General features: G+C 33.7%; 1 protein-coding gene across 1 annotated transcript; it reads left to right on the top strand.

The window, feature by feature from the left end:
• smtna (smoothelin a) lies at positions 1-13,154 on the top strand. The gene is made up of 8 exons (XM_056466989.1): positions 1-258; positions 6,370-6,498; positions 6,606-6,681; positions 9,243-9,374; positions 9,466-9,529; positions 9,614-9,737; positions 9,870-10,021; positions 12,331-13,154. The coding sequence occupies exons 1-8, from the start codon at positions 67-69 to the stop codon at positions 12,479-12,481; spliced, it is 1,020 nt and encodes a 339-aa protein (XP_056322964.1). The 5' UTR covers positions 1-66; the 3' UTR covers positions 12,482-13,154.
• Positions 13,155-17,331: the final 4,177 nt, after the last annotated feature.

The raw sequence follows: 17,331 nt of genomic DNA, 5'->3' as shown, positions 1-17,331 counted from the left end.
TTGAGAGCAGAGACAGGAAAGGGAATGATCAGGACAAGCAGTGCCAAAATAGTTCACTAATACTTAATGTCTCGTTCTGGTAGGGACTTTTTTTGTTTGTTTTGTTCTTGGTCCTTTCTGAAGAGGGTGATGATGGGAGGGGTTACTGAAAAACTCGCTCAGTCCAGCATCAGAGCTGAGTATATGTTAAATCCCACTGTTCACCTTTCTGGATCACACTGCAAGAGCTTTCTTCTCGGACGTCCCGGACTGAGACTGGTGAGCTCCTTTCTGTTTCTTATTGTCAAGATTTTACTAAGCATTGACTTCTGTTAATGAATTTCCATCCATCTTTCAGTGCAATTATTGTGTGTTTACATAACAGCTATTACACTGATGTTAGGGCACAAATTGTTTTTGAGTGGTTATGTAAATTCCGCCAACATCATTATGTGTTATTAGGCTAAAACTGTACTATGGGATTCAGAAATCAAATAACATTGACAATTCAATTGCTAAAGCTTCAACCCACATTTTATCTGAAATACAGCAGTACCAAATTGTATCATGGACACTGGAGGATTTTTTCTCAGTTTACTGAGCCATTTTGGTATTTAGGGTTAATGAACCGGTCAACACAGATGTCCTATTAGAGTAATCACAGGCATCCTTTGGGTACACCTTAACTCATGATCCACTAATTCTTTACTATGTGACAGACAGAAAAAAATATTTTGTGTTTGTTCATAAAACTTTTGCATTCTCCAGGAAAGTAGGAAACAATTGCTTACAAAACTTGTAATAGAAATATTAGAAATACATTTATCATTTTGCCAAATAATGTAAAAGTGTTCTACACTCTCAGAAAAAAGGTACACGGTGGTACCAATAATGTTTTAAATAAATACAGTTTTGTACCTTTGTAAATGTTGTACCTTATATGGTACAGAAAAGACCTCTTACGATACTGTTCTGTACCTTTTATGGTACAATTGAAATAAACGTACGTAATTGTTCTCATAAAAATGGTGCATAAGTGTTGGACAACTACTTTATTACAACATCTATGAAAATAAATATGACTGGAAGGGATTTTATGAATAATTTCCATATTAAAACATAAATCATCATTTAAAAGCAAATGTTTAAAGACACTCATAAACATTAATTATTATGTTCTATAATACAAAACAACTGGTAAAACAAAACTGTAGGTTTTGTAAACTAAACATTTAAGGCGTTTTTAATAAGCATTTGTTAAGCATTTTCTGATAAAAACATTTTCATTATTGATATTTGCACCTTTTGGCATTTGTTTTCCACTACGTGAGCTGGCAAAAGTCCTGCATATGCAAAGTGTTCATGCAGACATTTTATTATTGTAAAACTAATCAAACATTGTGCAAATCTTACAATACTTTTGCAGAATTCTGTTTCTATTTTAAAATTAAGTAAATTAAGTGATTACAAAGGTATTGTGTGATATTTGGAGAAAAAATGTTTATATTGTACATGAGAGAATGTGTTTCTGTAACATTTTTGTGAAAATGTATTTGATGTTTCATATTTACTGAAAATAAATTGATGCATTTTGGATAAAGCAAAATGCCTTTTAATAGTTCTTGAAGGAACACATTTGACACTGTTAAAGTAAGGTGTCTTGTCACAGTATTGGTACCTTCATGGATCAGATTTGTACCTTTGATGAAGGTACAATATTGTATTTGCAGGTTTTAAAAATCAAAGGTACATTTTGGTTTCCCATGGTACAAATCATGTCCTTAAAAGGTACAAACTGTAATGGTACAAATTCGTTTCTTTGTCTTAAGCTACAATTCTGTTCCATAAAAAGGTACTGCCCTAGTGACAAGGGTTTGTACCTTCTTTGGTACAATATTGAGGGAAATTGTGTGAATTTGTAATTGATGTCCACAGTTAAAAGGGTTTCTCGCATCATGTGCAGGTGTAATTTTAAATACTTGTAAACTAACAGTTTTCTGTATTTTGTGATTCTTTTTATTTATTTATTTTTTTGCTTAATGTTTATTAGTGGATTATGGAACTTTGATTTTTCCATCAAAAACTTTTGATGTGATTTTTATTGACATTTTTAATCATATGAAGTTATATATTGTCTGGGTTGGTGTTATAAATGATGGTACAAAAACCTGGTAATAAACGTCCAGTATAGGCATAGGCCAGTATAAGATTCTGACGGCATGATAACCGTGGATAAAAATATTGTGATTTTATGGTTTTACCATATTATGATTAGTTCTTTTGAAATGTCTGGGTAAAAAAAAAACAACAACCTTTTCCCCATTGAACACAATATATTTTATTTTAAGAAACATTTAAAATATTTTGGCTTTTTAAAAAACATGTCAGGCTAAACAATTTAAGTAAACCACTGATTGTCTTTATTACACAACAACTTGAAAAGGCTTGAAAATCTTTGGATAGCTTTTTTTTCTTTGGACATAAAGTAAAGCCACTGCACTGTTTAGGTCTATATGTTTAGGTGGGCTGACAAGTAGCTTTTGATATGGAGGGTAATTTTGGGTCATCAAAAGCCTAAAGAAATCATCGTAAAAAAACACATATAAAACTACTTACATATACCTTAGGAATGGTATAAAAGAAAATGTTTGCGGTTTCAAAACCTTGACTTTTCCAAACCGTGGTAAACCTTGAAATCGGTTATCTTCCCATGCCTAGTCCAGTATACTTTTTCTGTTATTTTACAGACTTAATTTTCTTTATATTATTTCTCATACATTATATTATTACAAACTACTAAAATGCCAATAAAAAACACTTTGTTAAAATGCACAGTTGATTTTACAACATCAAAAGTCAACAGAGCAGAGATTAAGGTCTTATAATGCAACTCATAACCATAAATAAAAGAAAACACCATATGAATCATGAAATATGATACCTGTTAAATAACTGATTTTTTTTTTTCTGGTAAAGAACGCATTGCCATTCTTCTGTTTCACTTGAAGTATATCAAGGCTATTAGGGGCTCCACTGACAAATACAAAATTGTATTTTTATTCTTAATAAAAACCTAATTTAAAACGTAAACCTAATTTAAAAGAAACTCTTTTATTAAAGAAATTAAAATACATTTAAATGGTCTTCACATTTCACAATTTACTATTTTTTTAGAATGAATTTTCAATTTCGAGGTCACTTTATTCACTGTAAAGAAAAAAGCTCTGAGAAATAGTCTTTGCTCATAAAGCATGTTATTCCACAGATCTTTGTTTGTGTTTGGGCCCCAGTTGATTTAAAGGGTAACAGGCAGAAGGTGCTCGACACATCCTACAGCACTGCATGGTTAATGTCAGCACTAACCAACATGGCTACTGTTTATGCTGAGATGAATGCCTGAGTCATTGCCATCCGGATGTCCTTTATGTGTGTGGCTGAAACCAGCTTGACACTTAATCTGCGAGAAAACAATTTCACAAAACATTTTTTAATGAAACCTGTTTGTTCAGAAGACACGCAAACAAGTGATTTGGCTGTGACTAGATAAACTCATGAAAATAAACTGTTTTTATTATGGTATGACGGTTCTTTGAAAAAACATCCATAAAACATTTACTTTCCATAAATGGTTCTTTATATGTTCAAAATGTTCTTCACACTAAGAATTTTTTTATTCTAAATATTTTTTCTCTAAAAAGTCATTTTAAAGGAACCCCAAAAAGTTTTTTTAAGTGTGTTCTAGCATTTCATCCCTATAAGCTAGCATGGTTATTTTTAGTAAAGGAAAAATAAGACTACCACTAAAACATTTTCGTTAACTGTAATATAAAATAAAAATTCAGAATAAATGAAAAACTATACGAAACTTACAACACTGATGTTAACAACAGAAAATAATATTATGAAATAAAATAACAATTCTTTTGTATTATTTTTAGTTCAGTCACTGTCTATTCAAACTATACTTTTATTTTAATTACTAAGAAGTTTGCACTAGGGCTGTACAATATATCATTTCAGCATCGATATAGCAATGTGAAAATCCGCAATATTCACATCGCAAGATCTGCAGTGTCACTGTGTAAGCATTTCAAGTGAATTTAAGCCTTTTGGGAAAAAGAAAATTACAATGTTTGTAGCTTAAAGATTAATTGCATATAGTTATTTACACAATGAAGACTAAATGCTTTAAACGGGATTAATTGCTTTTGTCTTTAAAAAAGGCAAGTTAACGTAACCATTAAGTTGACTTAATTTGTATAATTATGCCCATAGTTCATTAATAATTTAATAACAAATTATTATAATATAAAAATTTATCAATTTAATAACTTAAATAAGGCAACAAGTTTTCTCACTTTTTTAAAGTTAAGTCAACTAATCACTTTTTACAGCAATTTTACAAGTAGTTTCAAATTTTACATTTGATTAATCAGTTTCTGTCTGGAAACTTTAAAGCGCTGTTGCTCTTTTATTCATCTGTGTCTGTCATTTCTTGATTATATTTTATGCAAAAACCCTCCCATACAAAATCATCCCAATCCTTCTAAAATGATGAATTCTTATCAAACAGAGCTATTAACAATAATAATTCCTTACATATATAGTGCTTTCAGGAAACTTAAAGCGCTTTACACATTGGGGGGAATCTCCTGATCCACCACCAGAGGAGACAAAGTAATGAAGCCAATTATTATATATGATGGTTGGTTAGGAGGCCATGATGGACAGAGGCCAGGATGCCGAGGTTAAACCCCTACTCTTTTTCGAAGGACATCCTGGGATTTTTTACAACCACAGAGAGTCAAGACCTCTGTCCTAACTGAGCTCACTGAGTCCCCATCAATATACTGGGGCTTTAGGACCCACACAGACCACATGTTAAGTGCCCCCTGCTGGTCTCATTAAAGACATCTAGTAAAATTGTGTTTATATCGCAACATATATCGCATAAAAGAAATAAATTCAACATAGGCTCATTCTGAAAATGTAGCGCTATGTACATTTCTGGAGATTGTGAATTATGTAGCGCGAAGTACGTATGGCTGCATTTCATTTTTTATATGAATGATACGGGATGGTATGACGCCGTTACATTTTGCGCTTACCACTGATCGCTCACCTCGTTATGAAAGGCTTTCCGACTGTTACCAATTTGTCCAGTTAGCTCGCCATGTACTTCGGTGGACTAGAGATGCAGAGAGGAGATGACAATGATGAAGGGGGTTTGAGTCTGGTGAAGAACGGTGCCAGAAAGCAGGTAAGACAAAAACATAAGAATAAAACCAAAAAAATAAATAAACAAGTAAATATCAGCGTGAGAATGTGGTAAAAATCAGACGAGGGCTTTTCTTTTTCTGAATTGAGTTTTAAATTTTTCATTTTGGCTTTAGGGAAGTGGGTGGGTGGGCCAATCTGTGCTTTTTAAAATACTATTGGTTGGGCTTAGGGAAGGGGGAGGGTGGGTCAGTCGATCAGTCAGTCAGTAAGCCAGTCAGTCAGTCTAACAATCATTCGACAGCGGCCTCTGGTGGATTTATGAGAGAACAGCAGGCGCGAATGGCACTTTTTTGAGACCTTTAAAAGTGTACTTTGCGGACTCTTGAGGATTTGCAAAAACAAAAACTGCCAAAATACGTACCTCCTGGGATGTATTTGACGGCCTCCAGAAATGTATATAAAGGTACGTTTTCAGAATGAGCTTGGGTTGAATAAATTGCAAAGGCAATTTTATGAATATCGTTCAGCCCTAGTTCGCATAACAGATAATGTAAACTTTGCTTTGGTCAACACTGGAAATGTTCAGTTAACTTGATTAACTAGAATTACTACAACTAAAACTGAAAATAAATATATAAAAGCTAAACAGAAACATGTTAAAAAAATAAAAAACTAGACTAAAACCATTAATGATTCGAAAAACTAAACTGAAAATGAGAGTAATTTAAAAAATATTTTCATTTATTTATTTTTTTTGGGGGGTGGGGGGGTCACCTTTATTTGGAAAGGACAGTAGAGGTTGCAGACAGGAAACTATTGGGAGCAGAGAGAGGGGAAGGGTCGGCAAAGAACCTTGAGCCAGGAATCAAACTCGGGTCGCCGCGAGCACCATGGTGCTATATGTCTGCGCACTTAACCACTAGGCTATTGGCGCTGACAGCAAATTTACAAATAGTATCGAAATAAAAACAAATTTAAAATGCAAAAGTATAATAACCTTCTCTTTGGGATCTCTGAAAATATCTCTGTACTAGTAGCTCTTGTACAAGCGTTCCCTCATTTTTTGTCTCTATAAACGTCCTCCTCATTCCCACGCACACATGGAGACACACACACGCACATCTCGTAAGCTGGCTCCATCAACACCTCCTGTTCCTCCTTCTGTCCCAGCTGTCACTGAAGATGGAGGCTGAAAAGGGAACATTAGAGGCAGGTACCAAAGAGCAGGCCGATACCACGGGTCGACTGACAGCCGAACAGCTGGCCACTATAGAGGACGAGGAGATCCTCAATAACATGGTAAGAGGCCACTGACAGCGCTACAGGCGGAGCAGGGTTTGTTATCATGGTTTGTCTTGACCATATTTAGGAAAAAGTGTTTCCCTTCTGTTTATCGCATGTAATAGCTAGATAAGGCTGTGGATTTCGAGGAGAGGAAAATGATCCGGGCTGCCATGAGAGAACTGCTCAAGAGGAAGAGGGGTGAGGACTGGGTCATGTCCCTAATGTCATTTATTCAGTATATATGGCTGAAGTCAGAATTATTAGCCCCCCTTATATATATTTTCCCCAATTTCTGTTTAACGGAAATAATGTTTTTTTTCAACATTTCTAAACATAATAGTTTTAATAACACATCTCTAATAACTGATTTATTTTATCTTTGCCATGATGACAGTAAATAATATTCTACTAGATATGTTTCAGTACACTAGTGTTCAGCTTAAAGTGCAATTTAAAGGCTTAACTAGCTTAATTGGGAAAGCTTTTTAAGTAATTAGACTAGTCATTGCATAACAATGTTTATTCTGTAGACCAGGGGTTCCCAAACTTTTCAGTCGATGACCCCCAAAATAACAATGCAAGTGACTCGCGACCCCCAATATTCTCTGAGGTGGTTATAGATATATAATCCTTGCACACACCTCCATCTATTCATGGTTTAATTTTGGAGAACGCCACTCGGAGACCATCCTCCGTGTTTAGTTTTGGCCTGTATTTATTTTTAATGTACATGAATGCAAGGTGTCAGAAAGTTTAAACTGCCATAAGATCAATGTGCTGCATCTCACGCTGTTGATTTGTCTTTAAAATAACATAATCGGTATATATAATTATGTATATTATTAACATGTTAACAATGTTACTATTAACTACTATTTACTTCTATTAACTACTATTGTTCTTCGTTATGTTATGGATAAAATATCATTCTAATAGTTTAATAAAATGTATTAGATTTTTGGAAATCGCCAAGCAACATAATCCCCCCCTTTTAAGAACCGCTGCTGTAGACGATCCAAAAAAGATTGCTTAATTATTGCTTACATAATATTGACCATAATATGTTGTTGTTGGTTTTGTGTTACCTGCATTTATTGTAGCCAAAATAAAACAAATAAGACTTTCTCCAGAAGAAAAATATTAGGAAATACCATGACAAAATCCTTGCTCTGTTAAACATCATTTGGGAAATATTTGAAAAAGAAAAATTCACAGGAGGGCTAATAATCTTGACTGTATATGGCTCAAACATGGCCTCTGTAAAGTCTAATGTGGCCCTGACATGTTTTTAGTGAATCAAACTAAACATGTCTGCAATCTGGATCACATTATAGACTAAAGTATATATTGCAATGTAATATATAGTGAGAATAGTTTATTTATATCTATAAAAAAGGTTGCCATTTTCTTAATATAATGTATTATTTGTATAATATTTCTTCAATAATTATACATATTAAAGATTTTTTATTTATTTATTATTTAATTTTTTATTATTTAAATTAAATCTTTTGTAGAAATGTGATTCTTTGAAAAAATGTATGCATAGAAATGTCACTGTTAATCAGTACAATTTTTCTCTTGATAAATAAAATAATTGGCCCAACACTGAAAAGAATTATTCATTTGATTTACAATTGAAGAGTTTAGATGCAAAAAACTCTAAATGCTGTTTGATATTCTGAAATTAGCATTTTTCTCTGACTCTTGTGTGTACACTGTAAAAAATGCTGGGTTCCACACAATCCATTTGTGTTGGAACAACATGAAGGAATTAAGTTAACTTACTAGTCTTCACAAATGTAGGTGGATTGAACATAAAACATTTAAGTCTAAAAAAAAACTCAAGAATTGTGTTGTTTTAGCTTATTTTAGATAAGTAGTTTGAACAAGCAGCAAACAATTTTTTTTGTGTAGGCTCGTTAATTTTCCTTTTATAGTCACGAATAGGTTCTTTTCATTGCCTTTAAAGTGAAATACTTGAACATAAACATAGGAGGCTGAGAAAAATGCTCATTTTAGGAGAACATTTCAGATGGCATTTAGAGGTTTTTGCATCTGAACTCTTCTAAGTGGTTGCAAACAATTTATATGGGCTGAATTAAACAAACAGATTAAATTTAGTAATGTTCAACTTAATTTATTTGTCTAAATTCAGCTCACTTAACATGTTTGCAACCAAAAAAACATTAGTAAATCCAATTAATAATTTTTTCAGTGAACTTATATAGATGGCCTTTACTTAATTGCTTTATACTTACTTATTATGTATATACATGTTTATACATTGTACTTATAATTTCAAAAGTATCTGCATGTAATTACATCTTTATTTAATTTCTGTAATTACATTATAATTACACTGTTAGCCCATCCCTTTAACCCACCCTTAAACCTACCTATACCATTAAACCTGTTCAAACCATGTGTTGTGCGATACATTAGTTTCGTACATTGTACTTATTTTTTGATGTAAGTATATAGAAGTTAAGGCAACTTAATATATAGTAGTGGAGCCAAATTATTAATTTAATTTAAAAAGGACTTTAAACTTTTGAACGGCAACTCAAACATAATTTCATCAGATCCTTCCTTTGAGAGTCTTTACTCTTACACAACTAAAGAAGTAAACAAAATATACTATACTTCTTTGTATTTGTTAACTTTCCAATTCAGATTGAAATGCACAACATTTTAGTTTATTTATTGTTTGTGAATGACTAACATCCTGCTCTTCTCTCTCTCTCTCTCTCTCTCAGAACAGCGTGATCGTGAGCGGGCAGCCCGAATGGAGAACCTGCGTCAGGGCACTGGAGGAAAGACATCTGCTGGCCTCAGTAAGGATCAGAAAGCCTCTAATGGCCCCGGCGGTGCTCAATACAACGCACACAGTGAGAAAGCATTGCTCTTGAGGATCTGAACACTTTGTACTTTTACTTCAAAATTTTGATAACCTCCATTTCTCTTTTTACATCGGTACAGGAACAGCTCAGGCAAAAACACTTTCACCACCAACCTCAGTTTCCTCTCCGAAAACGGTGAGCAGGTGAGTCACTGCTAGAGGCTCATCAGGACACCAGCACTGGGACGTATCCCATTGACTGATGGTTTTTCTTTTTTCCTCCTGAAGCTCGGCTCAGTCACATGTGGCCAGGGTTAAATTGTCTGGCGGTTCGGCAGTCGGAGGCCCAAACACCAAAGATGTCAAACAGATGCTGCTGGACTGGTGCCGTGTGAAGACTGAGCCATATGAGGTGAGCCTGAAAAGACAAAATCACATTCAATCAAACACTCTGTCTGTTTTGTGAAATGTGTGACTCTCTGTGTGAGTCTCGAAAACATGTTTTTGCTTTGATTCACCCTTTTAAACTTGTTTGTGTGTTTAGGGTGTGAACATCCAGAATTTCTCCTCTAGCTGGGCTGACGGTCTGGCCTTTTGTGCCCTGGTGCACAGGTTCTTTCCAGAGGGCTTTGAATATTGTACTCTTGACCCCTACGATCGCAAAGCCAACTTTGAGAAGGCATTCCAGACTGCAGAGTAAGACTTTAAGACAAAGCTTTGTTTTTCTACTAAGACTAAGACGTCTTAAGAAATTTTTCGTATATATATATATATATATATATATATATATATATATATATATATATATATATATATATATACACACACACACAAGTCAGAATTATTAGCCCCTCAGTATATTTTTTTCCAATTTCTGTTTAACAGAAAGATCTTGTTTAACACATTTCTAAACATAGTTTTCATAACTCATTTTTAATAACTGATTTATTTCATCTTTCCTATGATAACAGTCCATAATATTTTACCAAATATTTTTCAAGATACTAGTATTCAGCTTAAAGGCTTAACTAAAGTAGGCAACTTAGGGTAATCATATATTTCATAAATCATATACTTGATCAATTAAAAATATAATGTTATCAAAGAAATATCATATTATATAATGTAAGTTTTATCCTATTATTGTTATTATTATTATCATTATTATTATTATGAATCCGAGCATAATGCTTAAATGCAACTGTAATTTTTAGAAAAGTCAAAAGGTCACTTTTCTGCCCTTAAACTAAAAGTAGAGACCAAACAGCATGGCAATCTACACATCTGCAAGAATCACCCCAATCATACTGATGGTGGCGCTACAACAGCCAAAAGCATGAAATCACCTTACTAATAGAGTTCCTGGCTCAAGCCCTACAATTATTCATTAGATTCTGTTGCTACTTTTTATAAGATTGTGAAATAACTAATTTGCAAACTACAGTCCTATGTTTTGCCAGATCATAACCATAGCAGTGCAGTTAAATACTCGAGACTCTGAATATCAAAAAACAAACACTTTTACTAACATCTTACCAAACTCAGAATGCATGAGATCAAACTGAGGTCACGGTAAATATGTAATGTAGTTTGGGCTTATGGTGGCACTGCAACTTGATAAAATCATGAAAACCGCTTAACGCCGAGTTCACTCTGCACGATTTTAGCTGTTAATGTAAAATGTATAAGTTCTTTAAAAACACAGACGACTAATGAAGCTTGATCACCTATTAGACAAGATTAATGAAGTCTGATAGGAACAAAACTGTGGATTTCTCGGACTCAAGTCTGTGAGAAATGTAATTAATTGGTCAGCGATTTTGCGTAAAGTGTGTAAATGATGGCAAAACAATCTTTAATAAATAAACCAAACAATATGACCTCCAATAATTAATAAAAATAATATTTATTGTCTGAAAAGCTATAGTAGTATCATTTGGAAAACATTTGCATAATTCCTAGTGAAAATATTATAAAGTAGAATGCTATAGTTTTTATTGTTAAAGCATACAGGCTGAAAAAACAATATAATGAAATATATCAATCCAGGCGACGCAGTGGCACAGTAGGTAGTGCTGTCGCCTCACAGCAAGAAGGTCGCTGGTTCGAGACTCGGCTGGGTCAGTTGGCGTTTCTGTATGGAGTTTGTGTGAATGTGTGTGTGTGTGTGTGTGTGTGTGTGGATGTTTCCCAGACATGGGTTGCGGCTGGAAGGGCTGTGGTGACCCCGGATTAATTAAAGGACTAAGCTGAAAAGAAAATGAATGAATATATCAATCCAACTACTCCCAACTACTCCCTCCCAACTACTCCCTCCCCAGTGGCCTCTTTAAACTGGGGTATCCAATGAATAGAAGTTAACAGAAAAACAAAAACAAAGTATAGTATTAAGAATCAATTATACAAAATAAGGCAATCAATATGGATCCTGATCATTGTTTTGTGCAAGAAGCATGCTATTTTTTGAAGAGACCAAACAACATGTCTTGTTATAACTTCTAGTAAGAAGAAAAATGCTGTTTATCACCTGAAATGGCGAAAATAGTTTAGTATTTTTGCTACTTTTAGCATTATATTTACAATCAATTATATCATAATAAATTATAAAGTATTCAAAGGTGCTCTAAACTATTTTTTAAAAACACTTTTGACCACAGTGGTCGGACCAAGTTCCAAAATGCATCTGCAGCCAATCAGCAGCAAGGAGCATATCTAGGAACTACAGTGGAGATACCAGAAGGCAAGATATTGGGTTATGTATGTTTTAGTGCTTTCAAATTAAAGTCAATTTTAAAATTTGTTTAAGGGATCTTTAATGTGTTTATAAAACAAAAATTATAAAATAAAATTATAATTCTCTTAGCAAAAATCAAAGACAGCATGACGTAAATACTTACGTAAAACATCAGTATTTAGGAGGAAAATGAGCTAAATCATGAAAACAATGTCACATTGAAAAACAATGTTTGAATTTCAAATAAGATTAATTTTCCTCATGTGTGTAGGAGACTAGCCGACTGTCCTCCCCTGCTGGACGTTGATGACCTGATGCGGATGCGAGAGCCGGACTGGAAGTGTGTTTACACGTATATCCAGGAGTTTTACCGCTGCCTAGTAGAGAAAGGCCTTGTCAAGACAAAAAAGAAGATGCCATAGAAACACAATACTCCCACACTGTGAGCGTTTTCACTGACCAAAAAACTACAACAGGCACACAATACTGCATTCATGTGACCTGAAGCTTTGCCAAAGACCAGAGAGTCTATTATGTTCTTATGCTCGTCTCTGTTTCATATCAGCACATGCAGTGGATGAGGATTATAACCTGTATGTTTGGCACTAGGGTACGGCTGGGGCTCTGAAACTGCACATTCCAGCAAGATTACACATGCATTAATCTCAGTTTGTGCTCAGAGATTGTGTGAATGTGTGTGTGTGTGTGTGCGAATGTCTTTTTATGGTACTGCAACTCCCCATTTTGAATGTGCTCCAGCAGAGAGACATCAGGCTTATAAGGGCATAAGATCTAATGCTGAATTATGCTCATCCCTGATTTATCGTTTGTTTAAAAATACAGACGGGCACTTTTACTGTTATGTAAAGGAGTTCAGAAAAGAAAACAACATTTAAAAAGGGCTACATTTACATTTCAGAAGTGTGTTTTATTAGCGACGCCGGTGGCTCTTAAGTGAACTACAGCAAGATTTTTTTTTCCATGATTAATTGCAGACTCGACATGATCCAATGCCTCAATATTCTGAAGATATATACTGCTTACAATAATTAGGAAACCATTTATATACAAATGAGTGAGCGCATAAACCTTGTTCATATTTCTAAAAAGAAATAAAATAAAAATAATAATTATATATATATATATATATATATATATATATATATATATATATATATATATATATAATTTTCTATTTATTTTATTTTTTTCAAAAACATCCTGAGTCCTTCACACAAAATCGGTCTACTCCACACGCTTTCTCAGACAACCTAAGTCAGTCAGAATGTTTATTATAAGCTTTTTGTATAACGGCAACTAAAGAAAATCTATTGAAAATTCACATGAAAGCAGGGTGCAAATTACAGGAGGGTTTGGGGGGGGGCGGGGGGGGGGGGGGGGGGGGGGGGGGGGTCTGACCCCACTAATTAACGCTTGATCCCTCTTAAATAACATCTGTGGGGGTCTGCTCTTTAATAGTTAAGAAATAGTTTGCTCTGATCTCTATCTTAAATAAATATTACTAATTAAAATAATAGATAACGTAAATATACCTTTGACCATCCCTATAATGGTTCATACCATTGTAAATGTATGTTTGCACCAAAAATATTAATTTAGCAGTTTTAAACCAGCAAATCTACAGCGTAAGTGTTCACAAAACATGTTTCCTATAAAATAGGCATTTGTACTGTAGGTGTCCATAAAACGTGTATTTTATTTTACACTTGCTCGCATGGAAGTTAAACGGCAAAATAAAAAAATATGTGCAGTCTTTCATGGTCATCCATTAATAGGTGCAGGAACGCAAACCTGGCACCGTTTATTCATCATCATGAATCATTATCATTATCATTAAGACTGAAAACATTAGTTTGATTAATAAATTAGATGTAAGTGAATTAAATAAATTCACTGAGGCATATTATTGAACATAGCTGAAAAACTTGACCCACCCGATTGTCATTGTATAATTTCCACCCTGTATAAAAGTTCACATAAAAATAAAAATTATGTCATCATTTACTTACCCTCCACTCGGCCCAAATTGGTTTGGGTTTCTTTATTCTGCTGAACACAAATGTAACGTAATGTTCAAAATCTAATGTTCTTCAAAATATCTTCTTTTAAGTTCAACAGAAGAAATATAAATGTTTGGAACCTGATGGGAGAGAAAACAGTGAGTAAACCTTAAATTTTGTGTGAACAATCTCTTTAAAAAAATTAATTATATGTATAATAATTATTATATTTTATATTATAGGTAGCTCATTTAAAGCATTAAAATGCCTTATTTTGTCCTTTATAAAATATCTTTTTAAATGAGGTTCTTGTTTATAATGTAAAATATGACCTGCAAAGCTGCGTTTCTCTCTTCTTGTCTGGGTCAGAAGTCCACCATAAGCACTTGGTATACTAAAAATGACCCTAGAACTGCACTTAGAGAGATTATAATAAGAAAATATATTTAAAAAATAAAATGAAAGCTCTCACTCAGGGATAGATTGGCCCTGGAGGTCTGTAAAATGCCTGTAAGTTGTTTCCAAAAGTCAATAGTAATTTATCAAGTGCTTTATTTGATGACTGATGATTAAGTGCACTTGAGGAGCAAGTTTATACAGATATTGACACATCTATTGTGGTTCTGTATGAGACATTAAAACATAATCAGATTATGAAAGTACTATTTTCTGCTTTAAGTCGTGCAAGCACAGTAGCTGTCAATCTGTGTCACTGGTTTGATTAATTTATGGGTGTCATTTTCCTCCCACAATGCCTCACCAAGTGTTTGCCAAGTATATTAAATGTGATATTCTTCTCTGTGCATTTTTTTTCTCTTTCCTCTCTCTCTCTCTCACTAACACACACACACACACACACACACACACACACACTCACTTTTATTATAGTATCGGAAATGCATCATATCAATTGCTCCTACTTAACTGATGGTGGTGCTGTTATTTTGCCACAAAATTATGTCACTTCCTGAAGGATGATGTAACTGGCTTTTGTAATTACTAAGCATGACAGGATGGAAAATGATGGTTCTGAGAGCACAGTAAAGCAATTAGATTAACAGTTAAAACATCTACATTGCCATGAAAATGTTTCAAACTAAACATTTTTAAATGTGGTTTTACAAGGTTATTGAGTATAGAGTACAACATGGCTCTTATTTATTCATTTATTCATTTTAACAATAGCTGATAAACATTTTTCAAGACAGACTGTTGTGATTTCTAAAGTTGTGAATCAATTGTGTGTTTTTGTAAAACTTATCTGTAATTTATCTTATTTTTAAACAATAATGTGTCATGAAAAACTTCATTACCCATGATTCATTATAGAAAAATTCACCTATGTAAAAAATGCATTAGAGATTTTTGCTTCGCCCAATCCTAAAAGGCACTACAAATGATGAAATCCAGTTTATTGGATTGCTCTCAAAATACAAAATAAATACATATTTTGCAATAAACGTTAAATACTTTGGGTTGCAGCTATATGCTTTTATTATTTTAAAATTTGTTATGCACTTTGCTTTAAATCAAAACGTGTGATACTTCTCATGAATGGTTAGTTTGGTTTATGGCTTATACATTTTAACAAAGAAAAATAACATTATGTCAGAACAATGAATGGAATTTTTGGGGGAAAAAGCATTGCTGAAAAATAGATGAGCACTCTACAACACTCTGATTTTGCAATATTACTTGTATAACATGAAAATATTATCACAATTGTTGTACCACCAAATGTAATTTTAAATTTAATGTGTTGGATGTTTCTTTATTATGTTTGTATATGTTTGTATTTATTATGTTTCTATTATGTATCTGTATTATGTTTGTCCAGCCTGATCACGAAAGAAAACGTAAGTATTTTACGTTTTGTCAGTTTAGTGGCTAATTCGTACGAGTTCAGTCGTACGAAATTGTACGATTTTAAAAAGGAGGCATGGCACCTAACTCCACCCCTAAACCCAACCGTCATTGGGGGATTAGCAAATCGTACAAAATTGTACGAACTAGATCGTATGAATTCGTACGAATTAGCCACTAAATCAAAATGTTACGAATTGCCGTGAGATTGTGTTGGTTTGTCCTGCATCACACCTTTTTTCAGTGTAACTGCAATATTTCTATATAAATTTTTACTTCTTTTAGATGTCAAATGTGATGATCAAAATAGCAATATTTATCAAAATAGGCTAAAGGTCAAACAATTACTTTAAATCCATATATGTTGTAACTGACCAGGGTTGGGCAAAAATAATGTATTTTAAAATAGAATACCAAATACCTTAATTTTAGGTGTATCAAAATAAACTACAAAATACAGCAGGAGTATCAAAATAAAATACAGTATTTTGTAATTTTTAAAAAATACTACAAAATACTTTTACAATGGAGCATGACATTTCTTTGCAAATCCTCTATCAATTAGACCTATTCAATCAATCCCTTCTGTTACATCCTCAGCTCGTTCATGCTCCACCAATCACCGCTCTCCCTCACAAACCACCTCTCTCCAAACCCACGAACCATCACCGGCCTTCTAATCACCTGCACATGTTCCCCCTCATCAAAGGACACTATAAAGACCCACCTCATTCTTCTACTCACCGGCCGGTATTGAAGTTGGATGATTGTCTACACCTTCGTCTTCACCTCTTCCTCCATGGATGTTCCTTATGTGCTTTCGGATCCTTAACCTACTGATTAAGGGAAGTGATTACTCTCATATGGTTTTTACTAGAAGATCTACCTTTTACCTGATGAACTGTGTGTTTGTATATTCACCTGCTGATGTTCCCACGAACGAACTGTGTGTGAGATCGCTACATCAGATGTTTACCTCATGAGCTGTTGAAGATCGCTAACAGCATTGACACCACTCTCCTGTTTCCTAACTTCGAATCAGTGACTTGTTTTGAAAAACTCAAAGAACTATCCTTTGTCTACTAGCGGGACCCCTTCACCATTAAACCGATGTAGTGACTTAAATGTTTGTTGGCAAATGTGGCCAGTAAAATTGCCATATCTGTACGATCATTATTCAACTTAATATTTTAAAAGGGTGTTAAAGTTCATTTCTCTATTGAATTCCTCAATACTCAATGTAAAAACTGTATTATGAATTTAGATCATTAAATATTTGTTCTCTTTCCTCTTCCTTAACACGGTGGATCTACTGATTAACTACTGCCATTTGAAACAGCCAATGAAGTATTGTAGGAATTGTCACTGTAGGACTTATTTTAATGTTG

The sequence above is a fragment of the Danio aesculapii genome, chromosome 10, assembly GCF_903798145.1.
Source record: "Danio aesculapii chromosome 10, fDanAes4.1, whole genome shotgun sequence".
In the NCBI taxonomy this organism is placed as follows: domain Eukaryota; kingdom Metazoa; phylum Chordata; class Actinopteri; order Cypriniformes; family Danionidae; genus Danio; species Danio aesculapii.
The sequence above is the reverse complement of the archived record's forward strand: the minus strand, read 5'-3'. Positions and strand labels throughout refer to the sequence as shown.

Excerpts from the sequence above, each read along its gene's own strand:
- smtna (XM_056466989.1), top strand. The coding sequence starts at position 67 with ATGTCTCGTTCTGGTAGGGACTTTTTTTGTTTGTTTTGTTCTTGGTCC. Across the intron at positions 9,375-9,465 it reads TGCTCAATACAACGCACACA|GAACAGCTCAGGCAAAAACA; the intron begins GTGAGAAAGCAT and ends ACATCGGTACAG. Across the intron at positions 10,022-12,330 it reads AAGGCATTCCAGACTGCAGA|GAGACTAGCCGACTGTCCTC; the intron begins GTAAGACTTTAA and ends TCATGTGTGTAG.